The following is a 23802-nucleotide window of genomic DNA, read 5'->3' as shown; positions in this document are numbered from 1 at the left end:
GCTTCAGCCAGAGCACCTCACCTTTGGTTTACGTATTAGGGTTCCACCTAAGATTTTATTTGAAAAATAAAAGGAGTCAGTTTGTTTATTTTTTTAAGAGCTTGACAACCATTGAATAGCAGCCCTTTGCGGGGATAGGATAGTTTAACCTATTTTTATTATGGAAGATTTCAAACATACAACAAATTCAAAAGAAAAGTCTAAGAAACTCGCAGGTACCCATTACTAAGATTCAACAAGTACCGCAATTTGTCAATCTCGTTTCATATCCAACTGATAGGAACTTAAAAAAAACAGGGCACAGGGCAGCTCTTGTGTCTGGCCATGGGCTCTGTTGAAGAGACTTCTACAGTGGCTGACTGGGATATTCATTCATGCTTTAATGGGACTGAGTTTGGACAAGATTAACTGCAACTTCTGAAGGACCGATTCCCAGAGTTAAACAGCCACCACATAGAGCAAAATGGCAAAGACTAAGACCACCAAGAAATGTCCTCAATTCGCCACCTCCAATGTGTTTGCCATATTTGACCAACGACAGATTCAAGTGTTCAAAGAGGCCTCCAATGTAATTGATCAGAACAGAGATGGTTTCATCAAGGAAAACTTGTGTGATGTGCTTGTTTCTCCAGGGAAGAATCCAGCTGATGCATACCTCAATGCCATGATGAATGAGGTCCCAGGGCCCATAAATTTCACCTTGCTCCTCCCGGTGTTTGGTGAGAAGTTAAATGGTGCAGATCCAGAAGAACGCTCTAGCTTGCTTTGATAAAGAAGCAGTAGGCACCATTCAGGAGGATTATCCAAGAGAGATCTGACGACAACGGGAGATCAGTTGGTAGATGAAGAAGTGGATGAGCTGTTCAGAGACAACTGACAAAAAGGGAAACTTTCATTTAACTGAGTTCACGTGCATTCTTAAACTTGGAGCAAAAGGCAAAGAAGACATTGAAAGAACTTTAGCTAAAAACTTCCAACTACTGGGACTTCCCTGGTGGTCCAGTGGGTAAGACTCCATGATCCCAAAGCAGGGGGCCCGGGTTCGATCCCTGGTCGGGGAACTAGATCCTACATGTCGCAACTAAGAAGCCCGCGTGCTGCAACTAAGATCCTGCATGCCACAATGAAGACCCGGAGGAGCCTAAATAAATAAATGGTTTTAAAAAATTAAAAAACAAAAAACCAAAAAACTTCCAGGGACTTCCCTTGCGGTCCAGGGGTTCAGACTTTGCCTTCCAATGCAGGGGGTACATGTTTGATCCCTGGTTAGGGAGCTAAGATCCTACATGCCTTGGGACCACAAAACCAAAAAAACATAAAACAGAAGCAATGTTGTAACAAATTCCATAAAAGCCTTTAAAAATGGTCCACATCAAAAAAAATCTTTAAAAAACAAAAAACAAAAAACCAACTTCCACTTACTTTTTAAAAAAAATGTTTTTATTAGACTATAGTTAATTTACAATGTTGTGTTAGTTTCTGGTGTACAGCAAAGTGATTCAGTTATACATATATGTATATATGTATAAATACGCATATATTTATTCTTTTTAATTACACTTTATTACAAGATATTGAATATAGTTCCCTGTGCTATACAGTAGGATCTTGTTGTTTATCTATTTTATATATAGTAGTTTGTCTTACTCTTTTTTAAAATTGAAGTATAGTTGATATACACTATTATATGTTACAGGTGTACAATATAGTGATTTACAAGTTTTAAAGGTTATACTCCATTTACTGTTATAAAATATTTGCTATATTCCCTGTATTGTTACATGTATCCTTGTAGCTTATTTTATGTGTCTTATGCTTTTTTATTTCCCAGCCTCATAGAACCTGTTGAATGCAACTTAGTTTCACAGCTCCCTCCCACCCCACTTTTTTTTGATATATTTATTCCAGACCTTTCTGCCACTTAGCATTTGTATAATCAGACTGGAAATGGGGATGAGGTTGTAAATTGTATTGAAAAAGAGATTGTGAATAAAAATTGACATGTGAACCTCCAGGAAAATATATCCATATCTCTGGCTTTGCTAGATTTTTATAGTTTTGTATAATTAAAATGATATTTTGAAACAAAGATTATTCTGACTGAAATGGAATCTAATGGCAAGTTAAACAAATGAGTGAGTGGTGGTTTGGGGATAGTTCTTTTTTCAGTTTGCAATGTCATATAATTCAGGTTTCATGGTAAACTTGATTTTTCTCATATGCGGGACAGTGTCCTTCAAGACTCTTAAGTACACTTTAACATTATTATGCAGTAAAAACTAGTTATGTGTTTGGTTTTTTTTATGCTTCTGGTAAGTTAAGATGTTTAAACTACTGAATGACACATGTAGAATGTATCTGGGAGAACATTAAACATTTTATTGATCTAAGATTCTAAGATGAGGCAAAATTCCATAGAATAGTTATGACTGAGCATTTACTGTGTCTGAGGCATTTCACATATACGATTTTCACCGAATCCTCCCAACATGACAGTTGGAATTCCAACCTAGGGCACCTCACCCCAGAGCTTACAGTGCTGGAACCACTAGGTTGTCTCTATGAAAACCCGCAAATGCCTAAAAGAATCAAGACATTTCCATTACATTATAACATAATTCTGTAGTCACTATCGAAATTTAAAATAATTGGGGTAATTGATTATGTGAATAGAATTTCAAAAAATTCTATCCCAGGTTTAAAAAAACTACAGAAGACAAAGATGATAAGCAATACTATTGTCTGTCTGAAGGCAGTTCATGTAGTGTAGACTCTAGGGAAGGCGAAGGACTGAAAAACATGGAAACAAGGCTGCTATGAGCTCATTTTAAATTCTCAAGGCCCAGCAATTTGACAAACAGGAGAGAACAATTTTAAAAAGGAAAATATCCACTGAAAGAAGTTTTTCAACACTGTTCAACACCTATTCCCTCTCCTAAAAGCATATTGGAATTTTGTCTCCTTAAAATCAATGCATTTACATATTGTTTAATATTTGTGCTTTATAGCTGGGTGCAGTAGGCAGATCTCTGTTGACTTGCTATCACTTAAAAGAATTTTTTTTCTTGGCTTCCTTTCCCCACAGACATAGAAAACAAACTTATGGCTACCAAAGGGGAAAGGAGCGGGGGGAGGAGTGAATTAGGAGTTTGGGATTAACAAACAAGGATTTACTGTACAGTGCTTTGCAGTTCATAAGAGCTTTCACATTTATTATCTAATCCTCACAGCCCACAGGGTAAGTAGAGGAGTGTAAGTCAAGTTGAAGTCTCAAAAAGTCAAAGCACTTATCTAAGGTTTCTCAAGTACAAGAGTTCACATCCGGCTCCCTTTTCCACTTACAAGTGTAAAGTCACCGTGAAGTGTCACAAAACCGGGTGGAAAATCACTGTATGTTTAGGGAAAGGGGAAAAGGTGGTGGGATTATCTTGATCATCATTAAACCACTGTTTCTCAGGCACCGTTTAAGTGTTGGGGACAGCTGGGGGGCAGGACAGACAAGGACGCTGCCCTCCTGGGATACACGCTCTCTAGTGAGAGCCAGATGATCAATAACTCATCTCAAATAAGTCCTGTGCGACAAAGAACTGAGCAAATGAAGCAGAGGGTAGTCAGGAAGGGCCTCTTTGAGATGTCATGTTAAGCTGAGGTCTGAATGACAAGAAGGAGGTCCCATGAGATGATCGGGGTTCAAAAGGGACAGCTCCTCCCAAGGCACATGCGGCAGGAGCATTGGGGGAGCACGAGAGAACACAAGGATGGTGTTTGCTGCGTAGTTTAAGTGTGGAATCCTAGGGCTTTAGGCAGGGAAGAAACGTGATTCACGTTTTAAAAAACTCAACCTTGCTGCTGTGTAGAGGGGCAAAAGGCTTCCAGGTAGGAGGAGGCTGTCGCCATCATCCAGGCAAGACATGAGGACAGCTTGGACCCGGAAAATGATTGAGGATGTGGCTGTAAAATGCCTCTCCTTGTCTAACCTACTTCCTCCCCTCCAACTACCATCTTTCTGGCATAATTTTAATACATTTATTCTATTGCTCTTCTTGAAGCCAGATTTAAAAGATTGTGGTGGGGGGGGAAGCTTTCAAGGTTAAAAAAAAAACTTGGTTGTTCCTTGAATGCCTTATGTTTATCTGACACAAGCTGCTCTGTTTCATCTATATTGTCTATAAAGAGCGTTGTAGAATCCAGTACTATGAGGTGCCTAGGCCAGAACCTTGTTCCTCTTCAGGGTCCAATAAATATTATTTTTTTAACATCTTTATTGGAGTATAATTGCTTTACGTTGTTGTCTAAGTTTCTGCTGTATAACAAAGTGAATCAGCTATACATATATACATATATCTCCATATCTCCTCCCTCTTGCGTCTCCCTCCCACCCTCCCTATCCCACCCCTCTAGGTGGTCACAATACTATTAGCGATGACGATGAAACCAAACCAGACTTTTTGTTAAATCTGTTTGGTTGATTTGTTTGTTTGTTGCCTTCTGTTTAAAGCAACTACAAGCGAACCTGAAGACTATCTTTGGTTTCTGAAATGCTGGGGTTCAAAATTCTTCGCACTACCAACAAGCTCCAGAGCCTCACTGGCTGGACTGAATGGACAACTGGGCCCGGTTTGGAGCGACCTCGGGAAGCAGGGACAGGGAACTGCACAAAGCATTACAAGGCCGGCTTCTCCCTGACAAGGTGAAGTCACAAGAAGGACGGAGTGGGGACAGGAATGTGGCCGGGCTCTTGTCCTTCAGTTGTCCTCCCAGAGGCTCTGGCGAGGAGAGACAGCCCTAAGAGGCGGTGCGAGGTTAAAGGTTCCGGCGAACTAGGCCTCTGGACGTTTCCAGCAAAGCTGGGAGGCAGCAGAGGCAGGCTGTGAGCTTCAGGGAGGCTCACCGCGGATTTCAGCGGTAGTACCGCCATCAAAGTCACAGGGTGGCTTTGTCTTTTCCAAATCCGGGGAAATGTTGATGGATAGAATCGCCTGTGTTTCCCGTTTTCTTTTTCTCCCTTTGGAGCTCGGCTACCCCTCTGTGTGGCTGAGCGCGAGCAGAGGAGAACTGGGGGAACTAGGCGCGGACCGGGCGCAAGGAGACCTTTGATTCCGGGCGGTGCGCGGCGGCGCCGCCCCTGCGGCCGGGTTCCCACGGCAGCCGCCACCCACCCAGTCCTTCCCACGAGCCAGGCCCTCCCCACGCTCGCGGCCGCCTAGGACCCCGCGACAGCCCGCCAGCTGGGTGCTGCCCACGCCAATTGGACCGGTCACGGCGCTGCGGCTCAGAGAGGCCAGGGCCATCCCGCCGCCCTGATTAAGTGGTAGAGCTGCTGTGTCCAACGACAGTTTGCGCCCTTGACCCTGACGCAGTGCTGCCTTTTGACGTCCTGAGACTGAGCAGCTCGTCCGACCAGCTCCGAATCAGGCTGATCACTAATAATGGCGAGTCCTCGTGTTCGAACCGCTCCCACGTGTCAGCCACCGTGCTCGGTGTTCACTGACTGACGTGCGTTAGTTCACCGATTCCTCAGAGAACCTGGGAATTACTAATCATCTCGCAGATGAAGGAAGCGAAGCGCAGAGAGCCTGAAGGACCTGGCCAAAGTGACTCCGCTCGTAACCTGAAGACGCCGGGTTCGAGCCCAGCTGGTTTCCCCCTCCCAAGCCTGCTCCACCCGCCGTGCGTCTGGTTTAAAGATGGGACGGCCCATCTCCAGTACTGATGGTGTTCTGAAAAGTCCCTGGTGACTTACTGGGATGCCCTGCCCGCCGGATGCATCTGCAAGTCTTGTTGTAGCGTGCATGGAAATCGGGAGCACGTAATCAGTTCATAGGTTCTTATTTGCCCAAGATCTTGCACCTCGTATAACTCGAAAACCTATATATCTCGTCCTCATGGTTTGTGCATTTACAGAAAGCGAATTCTGCCAAAGCTGGGTGAAAGCTCCACGCTCCAGCCCGAAGCTGGCCGGCGCTAGTGGAGCAGCGCCATCTCCTGGTGGATTCCGTGAACTACTCCAGAAACCGCTGGAGGGTGTCGTGTTGCCAAGGCCTTCAGACACGGGGACAGCACCCGTGCACAGCCAGTTTTGATAAGGGAAAGAGAAGAAAGAGAAGAGAGGTTTTGGGACACAGGAAGGGAGTGGAGGGAGTGGGTGTCAATGTGAGGTTGTAGAGCCTCTGCTTTAGCCATTCCGCTGTGATCCCCAGGGTGATAGAATCTAACTTTTTATTAAAATTGGCATCGGGGAAAGGGCACCCAGCAGTGCAATACGACGGAACTGCAGTAATTCGCAGGTGGCATGTATTATGGTTTTATCTCATATGTATGTCATGATATCGAGTTAATTTTTGTATATGATGTGAGTTAAGAGTCATGTTTTGCACGTGGCAGCAAAGATCCCACGTGCTACAACTAAGACCCAGCACAGCAAAATAAATGCATAAATAAATTTAAAAAAAATTTTAAGTCAAGTTTGGTTTTAAAGATGTGCTTTTCCAATGTTTCCAGTACTTTGTTGAAAATGTTATCTTTTTCTCCATTGTATTGCCTTGGCATCTCAGTCAAAAGTCAATTGTCCCTATAGTTGTGAGTATATTCTGAACTCTCTGTTCTGTTCCATTGATCTCTAAATCTATCTTAATGCCAATACCACACTGCCTGGATTATTGTTGTTCTATACTAAGTCCTGAAATGTAGTGTAAGTCCTGCATCTTTGTTCTTTTTCAAAATTTTTTGGCTGTCCTTAGCCTTTTGCATTTCTATAGAAATGTTGGAATCACTTTGTCAATTTCTTTTAAAAGTCCTACTGTGATTTTATTGGGAATGCATTGAATCTATAGATCAGTTTGGTAGAGCTGACATCCAGCAACACTGAGTTTTCAAGTCTGTGAGCATGGTATATCACTCCATTTATTTATGTATGTATTATTTAATTTCTTCTGTAGTTTTCAGTGTACAGGTCTTGCAGACCTTTTGTCAAATTTATCCCTAAATACTTAATATTTCTGCAAAGAAGACGTATAAATGGCCACCAAGCAAATGAACAGATGCTCCACATCATTAACCCTAGGGAAATGCAAATGAGAATTACAATGAGATACTACTTCACACATACTAGGATAGCCATAAATTAAAAAAAGAAAAAGAACAACTGTTAGAGAGCATGTGGAACCATCATACATTACTGAGTGAGACTGTAAATGGCGCAGCTTCTATGTAAAACAGTTTGGTGGTTTCTCAATAAGTTAAATATAGAACTACCAAGTGATCCAGCAATTCCACTCCTAGATGTGGACCCCCAAAATTGAAATCAGGTGTTTAAACAAACTTGTACTTGAATGTCCATAGTAGGACTATTCACAATGGCCAAAAGGTGGAAGCAACACAAATGTCCATCAACATATGAATGGATAAACGTCATATATCCATAAAATGGAATATTATTCAGCCATAAAAGGAAAAAGGTACTGATAATACAATAATGTGAATGAACTGCCAAAATATTATCCTAAGTTAAAGAAGCCAGATATAAAAGGTCACATATCGTATGATTCCATTTTTTTGAAATATCCATGAAAAGCATATAGATAGAGACAGAAAGCATATTTGTGTTTGCCGAGGGCTGGGGTAGGGAGGGAATGGAGACTGACCACTTAATGGGCATGGTGTTCTCATTTGGGGTGATGAAAATGTTCTAGAACTAGATAATGGTGATGGTTACACAACATTATGAATGTACTTCATGCCACTGAATTCTATACTTTAAAACGGTTAAAATGGCAACATTTGTTATATGTATTTTGCCACAATAAAAGACCCAATTGATCATAAATTTAAGGATTTATGTTCCAATCTGTTCCACTGATCTACTCACTTATCCTTCCACCAGTACCACACTGTCTTAATTACTGTGGCTTTATAAGTTTCGAAATAGGTATGGTAAGTCCTTCAACTGTTTTCCTTTTTCAGAATGTTTTGGCTGTTTAAGGTAATATAAATGTATATTCCACACACATTTTAAGATCTGCTTGTCAATTTCTACAGGAAAGTCAGCTGAGATTTTGATAGATATTGTGTTCAATCTACAGATAAATCTAGGGAAGGTTGACATATTGACAATATTGAGTCTCCCAATCTATGAACTATCCCTATTTATTAAGAACTTCTTTAAATTTTCTCAGCAATGTTTTGTAATTTGTAGTAACTTTTAGTATGCAGGTTTTGTACATATTTTATCAGATTTATCCCTAAGTGTTTTATTCTATTTTAAAGGCTATTGTGAATCAAATTGTTTTCTTAATTTCGTTTTTGGAGTTTTGTTGCTAGTATATACAAACACAATTGATATTTTGATGTTGATATTGTGTCCCATGGCCTTGCTAAATTTGTCTGTGGGTCTACTAGCTGTTTTGTGTGTGTGCATTTCTTGGGATTTTCTCCATATAGGATCACCTGTGAATAAATACAGTTTTATTTCTTCCTTTCCAATCAGGATGGCTTTATTTCAGTGAGGTAGGGGGCTTATTCCACTGGCTAGAACCTCCAGTACAATGTTGAATAGAAATGGCAAAAGTGAACACCCTGCATTGTTCCCAGTACTAGGGAAAATACTCATTCTTTCACCATTAAGTATTATGCACACTGAGGTTTTTGTAGATACTATTTGCTGGGATGAATGAGTTCCTATTATTCAAAATTTGTTAAAGGTTTTTAAAATGAGGGACTTCCCTGGTGGCACAGTGGTTACGACTCCATGCTCTCAATGCAGGGGGCCTGCGTTCGATCCCTGGCCAGGGAACTGGATCCCACATGCATGCTGCAACTAAGAGTTCACATGCCACACCTAAGGAGACCGCCTGCCACAACTAAGGAGCCAATGAGCCGCAACTAAGACCCGGCACAACCAAATAAATAAATAAATAAGTAAAACATCTTCCCAGCAATCAATAAAAAACGTTAAAAATTTATTTAAAAAAAGTTTTTAAAATCATGAATGGGGGGACTTCCCTGGTGGTCCAGTGGGTAAGACTCTGCGCTCCCAATGCAGGGGGCCTGGGTTCGAGCCCTGGTTGGGGAACTAGATCCTGCATGACTGCTGCAACAAAGAAGTCTGCATGCCGCAACGAAGATCTCGCAGGCCGCAACTAAGACCCGGCGCAGCCTAAATAAATAAATAAATATTTTTAAAAAAATCATGAATGGGTGTTGGATTTCATCAAATCCATTTTTTAAACCTATTTCAATGATCATGTGTTATCCCTTTGTTCTATTAATATGGAGTATAACATTAATTAGTTTTCTGATGTTAAACCAACTTTGCATTCCTGGTATAAATGCCACTTGGTCATGGTATGTATGTCTAGGGGGTTTGGACCAGGCCTTTCCGGGTCTCCCTACTTCCCATTCACAGAGGATGTGATCCATGAAGCAGAAAAAAGAGAATCATAATGAGGAGGGTGCCGATCCCCCAGCTTCTTCTAGGGCTGTATCTCTGATCAAAAAGCCACACCTTCCATGCCAGTCTCCCATCCTCCCAAGGACCCCACAGAGGAGCCCCTCATCCCCTTGAAGCACACACAGGGCATAGACCCCAGCCCATTTCCCTATGGCCACCAAATTGGCGCCCTCACCAATGATGGGAGGAGCCAGGATGTCCCCGCCCACCTCCTCTTAGCGGCCACAGGAGCCCACCCGCTGCACCCTCATTGGCTGGACGGCCATGGAGGTGGACCCTGCACACTGCACACCCAGGGACTGGAGCATGGGGCTCGTGTCACCTCCTAGGGTGGCAGCAGGGTTCCCTGGGGGCACCGAGGCTGAGAACTGACAGCAGGAGGCTCAGGCCCCGAGAGGTCGCTGTGACCAGGGGGCATCCGCGAGGCAGCGGCGTCAGCCTCGTGCATCATCTCGTGTGGCGCGTGCCCGAGCTGCGGTGACCACGCTCAGGCCTCTGACCAGGGCGGTGCCCGTTTTCCGGAGGAGGGGGACCCTGCGGAGGGGGAGTGCCCCGGGCAGCCAGCGCTCCCACCAGGTACCTCTCAGTCCCCTTGTCCCCCCACAGCACCCTCGCAGAGAAGGCCCATGGGGGCGCTTCCCGACCCTGCATTTCCCCAGCTGCTCCTGCAGCAGATGACTTTCCAGATTTCCCCTACGGTGCATCACCCTGAGCTAAGGGTGAATTTGATTTTTTTTCACAAACGCCTGTGTATTTGAAGCCAAGTGGAAGAACCATGGATCTGTCCCCAGTCAGAGGGCAGGGGCCACGTTGAACTTGCTCACCTTTGTGCCCTAAAAACCTGCCCCAGAGTCTGGCACTGAAGGGATGACTTGGGGGACACTGAGAAAGCGTCATTTTGTTGGTGGGAATCCATTAAACTGAGAAAGTTTGCTGGGGAAGGTGGCATCCGTGCTGATTGCATTAATTCTATTGTTTGTTGAGTATCTGTCTGTGCCCTGGCAGGAGAGGGAAGTGAGCACCCGACTTCACCCTGAACCACAGGCAGGCTGGCCTCAGCACCAGGACAACTCCATGTCCCTAGGTTCTAGGTTTTAAAAACAGAACAGCCATATGGTCCAGGAATTCCACTTCCGGGTATATATTTAAAGGAAATGAAAACAGGAAGTCAAAAAGATATCTGAACTCCCATGTTTATTGCAACATTATACACAATAGCCAAGATATGGAAACAATCTAAGTATCCATCAGTGGGGAGTTCGCTGGTGGCCTAGTGGTTAGCATACTGGGCTTTCACTACCATGGCCCGGGTTCAATCCCTGGTTGGGGAAGTGAGATCCCACAAGCCACGTGGTGTGGCCATTAAAAATAAAAAAGGTTAATTATCCATCAGTGGATGAATGGATAAAGAAGATGTGAGATACACACACACACACACACACACACACACACACAAAGGAATATTATTCAGTAGTGGAAAAAGAAGGAAGTCCTTCCAATTGTGACAACATGGATGGACCTTGAGGGCATTACGCTAAGTGAGACAAGAACAACAGAAAAAGACAAATACTATATGATGTTACATTATGTACAATCCAAGAAAGCCAAACAGAGAGTAGAATGATGGTTAGCAGGGGCTGGGAGGTGGGAAAATCAAGGATCAGTTATTTAAGGATACACACTTCCAACAAGTAGATGAATAAGTTCTGGAGATCTAATGCACAGCATACTGATTATAGTCAACAATATTGTATTATAAACTTCAAAGCTGCTAAGAGACTAGATCTTAATGATTCATACTACAAAAAAGAAATGATAATTATGTGATGTGATGGAGGTGTGAGCTAACACTACTGGTGGTAATCAAATTGCAATATATAAATGTACCAAACCAACATGTGTACACCTTAAAGGTACACAATTTATATGTCAATTATATCTCAATAAAAAATTACTCCCTACAATCGAAAAGAAAACTACAAACGGCCAATGGACATATGAAAAAAATGTAATCTTGATACGTATTGAAAGGCATGCAAAATAAAATATCAAAATAAACAATTTGGCTTATCCAATTGAGAGATTCAAAACCTGCCTTGAGACTTCGCTACAGGCAAAGGTGAGGAGCAGAAAGAAAGGAACCACGACTTTATCCCAGGACAACTGGAGAGTGGATTTAATTCTAGCCGTGAACTGGGGATGATGGGAAAGGAAGAGTTTGAGGGAAATGATGAGTTAAATGAAAGATTACACTGATCTTGAGGAGAGAGAAATGCACCCAGCTTGAGGCAGGAAAGGCAGTAACAGATTTTGAAACGTGTTGTGACCCACAATTGCCACCCTCGTCTGACAACAGTGTCACTCCCGAGTGGCATGAGCACAGTAACGTGGCACCGCTGCTCTGGAGGGTGTCAAACCCCTAAGGCGTGCCTACCCTGTGGCCCACGTGCAGGAGTGTATGGTAAGAGATCGACCATGACTGCAGCACAGCATTTATCCACAAGGACACCTGTCACCGCGTCATCAGTAAAACCCAATAAAAACCACAAAAGCAAACCAAAGCCAACAACAAGCTCAAACTCAACCCCCCAAACAAACAACAACAAAGGAAAACAAGCAAGAGGCAGTGCGAAATACATGATGAGAGCTTCATACCAGAGATACTCTGTGGCTTTGGAAGCAGAAGCGTACTTAATCACACAGGAAGGTGAGCAGGAAGTATTTATGTCATAACGTGACAAAAGTCATATGTTCCTAATTTTACGTATATAAAGGACATGCACACAAAGTGAAAATTCATCCGAAACTGGGCAGTTTCCCTCGGGGTGGGCTGGGCTGGGACTCTGTATGCCGTTTCTCTCTCTCGTGTTCTGACTGTATTGGGTTCTGACTGGCCCTCCTGGAACTGCCCTCTCAGCTGCTCTTTCGCCCTCCCCTGACTCAGTTGCTTGGATCCCAGTCAGTCTGCAGAGGTGGGAGGTTCGCAAGAAGACAGGTGGCCCCACCTCAGCGTGGCCCCAGCTGCTCCAATGGGGAGCTCCACGTTGCTAAGGCTCCCAGCTCCGCCCCCAAGCCCTGGGTTTCTTGTCTGTCCCCTGGCCCCTACCCAGAAAGACCAGGGTCGCCTTCAGACTGTGTCTTTGCACCATCCCTCCAGCCTAATTCCCTGCCCCTGCAAGAGGCACTGGGGCCTCAGGAAAGCAGCTTCTGCTTGGGCTTCTAGTTCAGACTGGGCTCCGAGACTCAGTTTCTCCAAAAAATGGGGATAACGGTGGTGCTGGTTTGCAAACTGGTCCTGTACACAGAAGGCAAGGAGAGACCTAGAAAGAAGCAGACCACTCCAGATTGGGAAGGGGGCACGGTTACTAAGCAAATGGACTTACAGATGAGGCTTGGCTTGAGTGCACAAGACAAGCAGATCTCCCCACCCACCTGCCAGAATCTTAAAAGTTTGTACAGAGGTCTTAATGGAATTCAGTCACGTATTCAGTCCAGATAGTCCCAGAGACGCCTTAGTCTCTCAAGGCCGCGTCCTCAAAAGGGCTCTGGCTGTGGGAACAGTGGGCAGAACATGCATCCCAAGGAGCGGGGAAGGGTGAGGAGCCACCGACGGCCTGAGGCCAGCTCGAGGTTCAACCTCAGTGACATCCTAGTGGTGACCTCCTCCAGAAGGTGGCCATGGGGATAAAGAGGTTAAGGCATGGTGCCTGGAGCTCGGCAGGCTCTCATCAGCTGTCAGTTTGTTTCCTTTCCTCATGGTGACAGGGCTGCTCTGGCTGAGACCTGGGGCCATTTGTTGAAGAGACATCCTCATACCGAAGGCCCACAGCACCCTGAAGGTTCCTTCCTGAAAATGCACGAGTGCCCGTGGCTGGCCTGGGGCTCCGCTGTGGTCAGTGGAAGAGCTGGGCTCAGCGCACAGGTCTCTGGTCTCCTAGGCACCCCTCTTAACCAGAGTGTGATGTGCCAGCCTGCCTGCCTCCCTCGCGGGGGAATACGGTCCTCCCTCATCACGGTCCCTTGGCCCCTGGGTGCTGGATCCTCTCTCCCATCTGGCTGTGCCAGGCTACCTGGTCCCTGAAGTGGGTGCAGAACCATCAGGGACTGAACAGGAACATCTGGACCAAGGGACGGGAAGCTCGGGGCTCTGGCTGGGACTGGGGTCTACCCCTCTCTCCTAGGGTGGCGGATGCTGGAAGGGGCCCTCTTGTCAAGTTACACTGACCCCTGCGGAGCTCTTGGCGACAGGTGTCTTACCCCAGGCTGTGCTCCTCGTGTGACCACACCCCGAGTCCTCAGGAAACCCCTCTCCTGGGTCCTATGGGGCTGCATTCCTCCGAGGCGGGTGCTGCCCTCCCCTGCAGGTGCCCCTCCCCCAGCCCTCTGTCCTCGGCCCACCCTTCCCCTGCAGCAGCCTCAGAGCCCCCGCCCCGGCTTCTCTGCCCGGACAGCTTGCGTCTAAGGTGGGAGTAAGGGAGGCAGGTTTCCAGTCCCAGAGGTTGATCTCCAAAACTCAGGCACCACCTGGCCAGCTGGGAGGTGATGGAGACCCTGCCACCTGCGGCTGCGGAAGGGCCTTCGGGGACACAAAATGACCTGCAGACAGTCCATTCCACCTCACCTACCGCAGCCCACCCTCCGGGTTCAGCTGAATTACGCGCCTTCTAACACCAGCCTCTAAGATGAAGAAAAGGCCTAGGCGTTAGTTGATTCAAATAAAGTTTGTGAATGGGACAAAGTGCCACCTCTTGGGCCAGGCCTGTGCTGCTGCCTTCCCCTCACGGGAGCAGTGGTCCGGGTCAGCTCGGGTCTCGCCACATCTTCTGACCGGGCACCAGCCCCGCCCTCAGCCCCGCCCCCTTAGAGTCCTCGGGGTGCTCCCCTCCCCCAGCTCCCGGCCACCAGAGTGGGGTGAGCTCGCCGCCCCTCTCTCCTCCGAGGCGGCAGAAACAGGAGGCCTCCAGGTTTTATTAGATTGAACTCAAAGGACTTTCTTCTTAACTGAGACAGACAACAAGATTTGACAACACCCGAGACAAGAACATTTCTCTGACCAGACGCTGCTGCCCGGTGCAGAGTACATCACACACAGGAAAGTGGAAGTTGTCTTATTCAAGTCGGTGTCTGATTTTGTAAAAGCTCCACTGCCTGAGAAACAGACGGCAAATAAATAAAGTGCTCTGAGAGCCCGTCAAGCAGCAAGGGCCCAGTGGGGGAGACGAGGAAGAGGTGGGAAAGCAGAAGCAGCTAAGGACTCAGGGCCAGAACCATAAGAACAGCCGCGGCAGGAGCACATGCTAAGGACGCGTCCCCAGCCCCTCCCACGGCCAGCCCCTCAGAGCGCAGACAGCCCCAGCCAGGGCCACCGCCGTGCTCCTCCCACGATGGGTGGGAGGGGGTCTCTGAGCCCGGGCCCCGGGGCCTCCAGCGCGCATTCTCCCTGTTGGGAAGCAGCCCCAAGCAGCTCCGGCTGAGCCCGGAGCCCAGGGAGGACAGGGCACCCTGCACAGCTCACCCTGCTCAACAGCTCCACGCCCGCTGCAACGCACAGCCACTCGTGTGTGTGCACAAGCACTCACACACACGCTCACACCCGCACGTTCACTCACACGCGCTCACACCCGCACACACTCATACATGCGCACTCACGCACGGGCACCCACGCGGTCAGTGAAGAGCCTCCCCTGTGCCATTCTCAGGCCCTCTCAGGCTGGCCCAGCAAGAGGCTGGAGCTGGGGATCGAGCCACCCGGAGGGTGAGAGCTGGGCTTGAAAGGGGCACGTCTGCGAATCAGCCCCAAAGAGGCCCCTCGTCCTCTGCTCTCCTCCCATGCAGCCCCGTGGCACAGTCTCTCAGAGGCTGTCCCCAGAGCTCCGGGGATGCAGTCCGCAGGCTGGCAGGCTCCCAGAAGTGGCCCTGGGTGGGCACAGTTGGGCTGGAGGAGGGCCACCAGGACCAGGGCTCCCGGGTGACTTGGCACAAGGAAGGAAGCCATCAGGCCCCGTCAGTGGGCATCTGTGGGGGGCGCGTGGTGGCCGCGGTGCAGCCTCCGGCCCCGGGGTGAGGCAGGCAGAGATCCTCACCTGGGACCCGGGCTCCAGCTGGGCAGCTGAGGAGGGCACACGGTGTGAGGCTCGGCCACTCTGTCCTGGGGGCAACCAGGCTGCTGGGGTGCTCAGCCCCAGGAAGTCTGAGTGCATCGACCATGAGCAACCACCGCCCGAGCAGACGTGGGAGCGGTGCGGGCTGAGGGCCAGGGTCTCTCCTGCCTCCCCTCTGCACCGCTCCTGGGGCGCCAGGCAGCAGCGCAGCCAAGGCCTCCAGGACCAATGCAGGCCCATCCAGAGGAGACTCTCCCGTGCGATGCTGGGCCCAGGGGCCAGCCTGGGGACAGAGACATGGGGTCAGGCGTGGGTCTCAGCCCCACCCACCCACCACTGTCCCTTCCCCTCCTGGTGACACGGTCCCCAGGAGCCACCCATCCTCCCGTCCTGCCACCCAAACTGAGAGGGTTGTGCCACTCAACACTGAGGAGCCCTTGGTCCAGCCTTGGGTGGGATTTGCGGCAGGGTGGGGAGGTCCGGCTCTGTGGGTGAGGACCTTGCTCCCCAGGGGTGCTGGGACTCATCTCTCCCGTGCCCATCTCAGCTCAGACTGTCCCCGGTCTTCCCCGTGACTTCCCATACACTCCACTTTCCCTACCATGGGCCCCTCTGTCTCTAGGTCCCCTGGGAGCCTCTGCTCCCTTCCCCCATCCCACGGTGCTAGGTCTTCCAGAAGAAGGTGGGAGAGTGCAGGCCCAGAGGCAGATTCGGCTCCACCACTTCTTACCTGTGTGACAAGGGCAAAGCGCTCCCCTCTCAGAGCCCCAGTAGGTGGGGAGGACAGAGCTCCCCCAGAGTGTCGCTAGGTCTGTCCTTCCTTCCCCACGCCAGAACCGGACCACTGGGCCACCCCACCCCTCGGGGTCTCTGCCTGGTCCCTTCCTGTCCTCGTGGGTCAGGCCCTTCTCTAGGCTGCTCCCCAGGCACCTCTAGGGTCAGGGTCAGGGTTAGGGTTAGGGACTCTCTTGACAAGACCAGAGAAGGGGCAGGTCACTTCCTATAACACCAGTTCCTGAGACAAAGAAAGAGATGGGGACTTGAGAGCTGCCTCCCCACCCAGAGAGGTCCCTGTCTCGCCAAGTGTCACCTCCTCTACAAGCCCCTTCTCCATCTCCCCTCCATCCCAGCCTGAGAGCTGCCCTCCGCTCAAGGAGATCCCCACTTTCCCAAATCCTCTGGGACACGGGGGCTGCTGGAGGCCGTCCAGGGCTGTGGCACCGGGAGGGCACAGGGAGGAGCTGGAGGGAGCATGGCTGAGATGGCGGGAGGGCCGGGGAGGAATGCACCTTTCCTGCTCTTCCGTGGCCGCAGATGCGGAGCTTTGGAGGATGCCCCAGGAGAGCGGAGAGGGGAGCAACAGGGCCAGCAGCAGCAGGCAGAGAGCAGTCCCCCGGCCGCAGAGACCAGGCAGGGGGCCGGTTTGCAAAGCACTGAGAAACAGATAGACCTGGGCTTTGGCCAAGAACACAGCCACCCTTCCAGGCTGCCCCCCAGCGTGTAGAGGACAAGGGTAGCAGCATCTTTTCTCCTCTAGGGCCTTCCCTGGGCCTCCCCTGGGCCTCCCTGAGCCCATTTCCCTCCACTCCCCCGTGTTCAGGTGACACCACTGGGGCTGTGGCCGGGAGGTGATGGGCTGACCCTCCAAGATGCCGAGGCCGCCGCCTCTCACCCCCATCTTGGAAATATGACAAGGGACTCCGGAGGGCATGCGCCCGCCCTGCCTTGCCTGCTCGCGGCTCGGCAGCTTTCCGGGCTGGCTTTCTCGGGCCCCTTCCACGTCTCCCCGAAACCACCGAGGGGCCCGGACATCTACATGTCATGGCAACCGCCTCCCTCCAGCCCGAAGTCCAACCTCTGGCCTCCTACCTCTTTGGTCAGGGCCAGTCATTCACGTTCCTGCTGCAGAATTTCTTCCTTCTGCTCCCCACTTCGCCCAAGGTGAGGCAACAGGTCGGCCGCACTCAAGTAATGTTCTCGAGTTCGATGGAAAGGGCCCGTTTCGCGAGTTTCTGTGCAGTTCGTCACCGGCCGCGACGTGGGTGACCAGAGCCGGGGCTTGGGGCTCGGTGGCCGTGACCTCCGCCGAGGTCTAGGGTCCGGGGGCCCGGGCCGCCCCTTCTCCTTCCCCCGCCGCGTCCCGGCGGCCCTGGGCCCCGCGGAGCTTCATGCCGGCGCCCCTGCCGTCGCGGCCGCGCGGTGGTTGCGGGCGCTCACTCGATCCGCACCTGCAGGCGGACGTTGAGCATCACCGAGGCCACGATGTAGAAGTAGGGGAAGTTCATGCGCAGCCGCCAGGCCAGGTCGAAGAAGGTGATCAGCGTGCGCGTGAGCCCCTTGCAGAAGGCGCCGTACGAGCCGCGGGCCGCAGCCGAGCGAGACAGCCGCACAGCCAGGCCCGACATGGCAGCCGCCGCAGCCGCAGACAGGGCCGCCGACGCCGCCATGGGTTCGGTCCGGCGCACACCCCGCCGACTGACCGCAGTGGGAGCGGACGGGCAGGTGGACGTGAGGCCTGGAGGCAACAGCCCGCCCCGCCCGCTCCGCCGTCTCCCGAGGCAGCAGCAGCCACAGCCACAGACAGCTCCACCCCCTCGCCTGCTCCCTGAGTGGCGGCCGCCAGCTTAACCCCGCCCCTAGCGTGGCCGTGCCCCTTTCAGGGGCTACAGACTGGCCGCCGCGGACTCAGCCCCACCCACGGGACACGCCCCGCCGGCAAGCCCCGCCTCCTCTCCGACTCCCGAGAACAGAGCCACAGGGCCAGAGCGCGTTGTAAGGCGCTGCTGCCCTGGGATCCTTTTGCAGAATGCGCTAGAGCAGAGGAGTAGAGGCCGTGAGGGTCTGGACCGCTGGGCTGATTCTGCACAGAAGGCTCACCCTGAACCCTCTGCCCTGTTTACACCATCTCCTCTCCCTCCCTGTCTCCACAGAAAACCGGGCCAGCCAACCCACTTGTACTTTTCTAAGAATTCACATGTTTATGGTAACTCTGCACTATGGAGTTTCACCAAACCCACACGCGCATTTTTTTCCTTTCGGGTATATTGGCTGGTCATGTGTATTTCTTTATTCGTGAATTACTCCATTGCCTCGTTTTCCTTACCTTCCACTCCGTAGTGATTTCTAAGCACTCCTCTTAGTCTATCTTTGCCCTGGATACCGCACAAGGTCCTCTCAGGTATTAATCTGCTCTCATTCATTGCCTTTTTCTTGCTGTTGGGCTTTAAAGCCTTTTCGTGGTTTCGTCTAATCTTTTTCTAAACCACATCCAATCCAAACTCCATCACGTTTTCAAGACTATTGAAATGCGCATGCTTCATTATAGTCAGGACTTTTAAAAAGCTGTCTGCATGAAGCTGATTCACGAAGACCTCATCCCAATTTTCACAAGGAGGGCTGGCCTAAATTAATACCTTAATAGTCCCTCTCAAAATGCCTGTTCACCATCACACTGAATATCTCTGTAACCTCTGTATAAGTGTTTAAGGAACCCAGCAGATTCATATACACTGAGCAAATGTCTACCTGCATGATCAAGGAAGAAAAGTAAGTTTGAGAGGCACTAGGTTATTGGATTGCATCATGATTTTATCAACAATATAACCATGCATGGATATGAATGCATAAAAAACACCAGGGCAGATATATATCAAATTACGGAACATTGTTTACTCTGGTTAAGGCAGTAGGAAGGAGGACATACTTTTTATTCTCCATGTATATGTATGTATATCCATATGTATATCTATAAGTATTACTTGTATAATGCAATAAAAATTATTTGAAAAAGAAGGGGCACAGGAATATAGACTTATGCTTTATAGAAACCCTTTGTTCCAGACTGGATCCAGCGTCATTCATTTGCAGAACCTGTTCCCTCCAATCATTTCTGAAACCTCTCCTTGGCCTCATCTCATTTATTTTTAACATTTTATTTTGAAATAATTATAGACTCACAGGAAGCTGCACAAATAGAACAAAAAAGACATTGTGCCTTTCACCCAGCTTCCCCAATGGTGGCATTTTCTATAGACAGAGTATAATATCAAAACCAGGAAACTGACACTGGTATATTACTCTTGACTAGACTACAGGCCTAATTCAGTTTTCACCATTTTTCTAACCTGCATTAATTTGTGTGTGTGTGTGTGTGTGTGTGTGCATGTATAGCTCTAGCAATTTTATCCCATGTCAGGATTCATGTAACCACTACTACAATCAAGATACAAAAATATTCCATCACCACAAAAGAACTGCTTTGGGCTACCTCTTTGTACTTACTCAGCAACCCTGTAGATATTCTGTTAGAGTTACATCTATCTCATTTCCTTTAGAGTGGCTGTAAGTGGTACTGTGTGTTTAATTTTGGTTTCCACATGTTCATTGTTAGTATATAAAACTGCAATTGATTTTTTAATTAAAGCTTTTCTTTTGAGATAATTGTAGATTTACATACAATTGCAAGAAAAAATAGAGAGATCCCATGTACATTTTACCCAGTTTTCCACAGTGGTAGCATCTTTCAAAACTTCAGTACTGTACAATATCAAAATCAGGATATTGACACAAATCTATCTATCTTGTTCAGATTTCCCCAATTTACTCTGTGTGTGTGTGTGTGTGTGTGTGTGTGTGTGTGTGTGTGTGTGTGTGTTTAGTTCTATGCAATTTTATCACGTGTGGATTCATGCATCCACCGTCATACTCAAGATATAGAACAGTTTCATAACTGTCAGGATCCCTTGTGTTGCCCTTTTTTGGCCACACCCACTTCCTTCCTGCCCTTCCTCCTTAATGCCTGGCAATCACTAATCTGTTGTCTATTTCTATAATTTTGTCTTTTTGAGAATGTTATACAAATGGACTCATACAGTATGTAACCTTTGGGGATTGGCTTTGTCACTCAACATCATTCTTTGGAGAGTCATCCAATTTGCTGGGAATGTCAAGTGTCAATAGTTCACTGCTTTTATTGCTGAGTTAGTATTCCTTGGTATGGTTGTACCATAGTTTGTATACCACTTACCCAGGAAGCACACCAGAGTTTCCAGTTTTTGGCTATTAGGAATAACGCTGCTGTGAATATTTGTTCACGGGTTACTGTGTGAACAAAAATTTCTATTTATCTGGGATAAATGCCCAAGAGTGCAATTGCTGGGTTGTATGGTAAGTGCGTGTTTAGTTTCATAAGACTCAGCCAAACTTTTCCATCGTGGCTGTAACATTTTACATTCCCATCAGCAATTTATGAACAGATCCAGTTTCTCTTCATACTCATCAACATTTGGTATTATCACTATTTTTTATTCTTGACATTCTGATAGGTGTATAGTGATATCTCATTGTGGTTTTAATTTATATTTCTCTAATGGCTAATAATGGTGAAAATCATTTTATGTGCTTATTTTCTATCTGTATGTCTTCTTTAGTGAAATGTCTTTTGTCATGTTCTAATTGAACCATTTGTTTTTTGGTTTTTTTAACATAAATTTATTTATTTATGGCTGCATTGGGTCTTTGTTGCTGCACGCGGGCTTTCTCTAGTTGCGGTGAGCAGGGGCTACTCTTTGTTGCAGTGTGCGATGCGGTGAGCGGGCTTCTCATTGCAGTGGCTTCTCTTGCTGCGGAGCACGGGCGCTAGGTGCGTGGGCTTCAGTAGTTGTGGCTTGCAGGCTCTAGAGCGCACTCTCAGTAGTTGTAGGCTCATGGGCTTAGCTGCTCTGCGGCATGTGGGATCTTCCCGGACCAGGGCTCGAACCCGTGTCCCCTGCATTGGCAGGCGGATTCTCAACCACTGCACCACCAGGGAAACCCTGAATAATTGCCTTCTATCAGCATTCATCATCATGCTTGTGGTCAGACATATGCTGAAACTTAAACTTTTATTCCAGTAGTCATCTTCATGCATCTTTTTTTAAATTGAAGTATAGTTAATTTACAATATTTTGTGTTAATTTCTACTGTATAGCAAAGTGATTCAGTTATAGATATATACATTCTTTTTCATATTCTTTTCCACTATGGTTTATCACAAGATATGGAATATAGTTCCCTGAGCTATACAATAGGACCTTGTTGTTTTTATGCTTCTTAACTCACCTGAATGCTGCCCTTATTCCAACAGGCATCCTCTTGGTAGTTGTGTCACACTGAACCTTAACTTGTTCCATCAGTAATATTCTAGATTGTTGACACTCTTTAAATCTTAATCTTATTCCAGTGGCTGTGCTAATGTTTGTTGGTGTCACATTGAACTTTAACTTTTCCACGACTCATCTTGTTTGTGTTGGCTTGGTGAACCTTAACTTTCTTCCAGCAGTCAACTGAATGCTTGATCACACGTCATAGCAAGACATGAGTCTACCAGCCATCTTCACGCATTTTGTCTCGTACTGAATCTTGAGCTGGTTCCAGCGGTCATACCATGCTTGCCTTCCCACACTCAACCTTAACCTCATTCAAGCTATCATGTTTCTGACAATGTTTGACACTTAACCTTAACCTTATATCAGTGGTCATCTTCACGTTGGTTGACTCATACTGAACAGTAACGGAATAGCAGTGGTCAGCTTCATGCTTGATGTTTTTCAATAAACCTTATCTGTATTCCAGTGGTCTTCCTCATAATTATAGTCTCACACTGAACTGACCTTTATTCCAGAGGCCATCTTCTTGCCTGTTGCCTCACACTGAAGCCTAATTATTTTTGTAATCCATCCACTTGCTTATTGTTGCATACTGAACCTTAACCTTATTCCAGCAGCCATCTTCATACACATCGTCACCCTTTCAATCCTAACCATATTTCCACAGTCATTTTCAGGTTGGTGGTCTCATCCTGAACCTTTATTGAAGCAGTCACCAACATGTTTGTCAGGTCACACTGAACCGTGTGTACCTTTATTCTAGCAGTCAGCAACAGGCCTGTTTTCTCCCATTGACTCTAAGTTTATTCCAGCACTTATCTTCTAGCTTTTTGTCCCACACTGAAGAATAACCTTCGTCCAGTGTTTACCTTTCTGATTGCATCTCACACTGGGCCTTAACCTTCTGCCAGGAGTCATCTTCACGCTCTTGTCTCACTCTTATCCTTAACAATAATCCATCATTTTCGTGGTGGTTGTGTCACACTGGACGTTATCCTATTGCTGCAGTGACCTTCCAGCTTGTCATCCTCTAAGCCTTTACCTAATTCCAGCGTCATGTTCAGGAATGCTGTGGCACACCGAGCTTTATACTTATTTCCCTGGTGATCTTCTTTCTCGTCGCACACCAAACTCACCTCATTCAGCAGTCAGCTGGATGCTTTTGGTCTCACACTGAAGAATAAATTCTGCCATTCATTGTTATGCTTCCTGCACTAAACTGAAACGTGATCTTATTTGAGCGGTCATCTAATTGCTTGCGTTGCCTAGTGAACCTTGACCTCATTGCAGCAGAATGAGGATTGAAGATTCCAATCCAATCTTCAGGATTGTTTTTTCACACTGAACCATAACCTTTTCCCAGTGAAAATTTCCTGTTTTTGTCTCACACTGAACAAATAGTTGTCTTTGTGCTTGTGGTTTCAGCCTGAATCTTAAACTTTATTCCAGCGGTCCCCTTTATGTGTGTTGTTTCATGCTGAACCATAGAAGATCTATATTCCTGTTATCAAATACTGAACCTTAACTTTATTCCAGGTGTCACTTATGCTTGTTGTCTCACTCTGAACCTTAATATAATTCATGTAAGTCATTTGAAAAGTAAATGTGACTGTATCTGTTTGGTGCTTAACATTTAAAATAAAATGATCTGTCCAATTGCTATAGTTTTAAAAAGTAGATCATTTTTCCATTCTCTTTTAGGAAAAAAGTGCAGCACAAAGTAACTCAGTAGAAAGTAGTGAAAACAGAATTACATTTAAAACATAATTTTGAAATCAAATGTGCTTATTTTAGGTTAGTATGTATGATATGTAATTGTTGGTAACAAAACCAACGAGAATGAAATACAGACATTTACATCTTATCATGTTTGCGTGCACATAAAGACAACATAAAACGTGTTTAAAACTTTCATGAGAGGTAGATATAACATATAAATAGGAAAAACTGTCCCTTGTTTATTTTTACCCCCAGTTTTCTTCTATATTCAGTAATAATTTTTTTTTTTTACTTTTCAATAGTATATGACAGCTACCAGTGCAAATGTCTCACTTTAACATTCACTTTTAATTTTATAGACACAGGTTAGGTATTAATGATGCCTAAC

The 23802-nt window shown here is 47.3% G+C and overlaps 1 protein-coding gene and 1 pseudogene across 2 annotated transcripts; one reads left to right on the top strand and one right to left on the bottom strand.

Annotated features, from left to right (window-relative positions):
• Window positions 1-293: 293 nt before the first annotated feature.
• On the top strand, window positions 294-4789 carry LOC116747198 (annotated as a pseudogene).
• Window positions 746-17996, bottom strand: LOC116748078 (small integral membrane protein 10-like protein 2A). 2 transcript variants are annotated; one of them, XM_032620912.1, is made up of 2 exons: window positions 17419-17996; window positions 746-873 (listed from the first exon to the last, which is right to left on the bottom strand). In XM_032620912.1, the coding sequence occupies exon 1, from the start codon at window positions 17994-17996 to the stop codon at window positions 17763-17765; it is 234 nt and encodes a 77-aa protein (XP_032476803.1). In that variant the 3' UTR covers window positions 746-873; window positions 17419-17762. The 2 variants fall into 2 exon arrangements, with proteins under 2 accessions (XP_032476803.1, XP_032476802.1); XM_032620911.1 differs by lacking the exon at window positions 746-873 and adding an exon at window positions 14399-15832.
• Between the last annotated feature and the right edge of the window lie 5806 nt (window positions 17997-23802).

This window comes from Phocoena sinus, chromosome X, assembly GCF_008692025.1.
Source record: "Phocoena sinus isolate mPhoSin1 chromosome X, mPhoSin1.pri, whole genome shotgun sequence".
Lineage (NCBI taxonomy): Eukaryota > Metazoa > Chordata > Mammalia > Artiodactyla > Phocoenidae > Phocoena > Phocoena sinus.
Note: the sequence above shows the minus strand (reverse complement) of the source record. Positions and strands in the feature narration are given on the sequence as shown.

What these genes read in the sequence shown, in the direction of transcription:
- LOC116748078 (XM_032620912.1), bottom strand. Translation starts at nt 17,996, where the DNA reads ATGGCGGCGTCGGCGGCCCTGTCTGCGGCTGCGGCGGCTGCCATGTCG.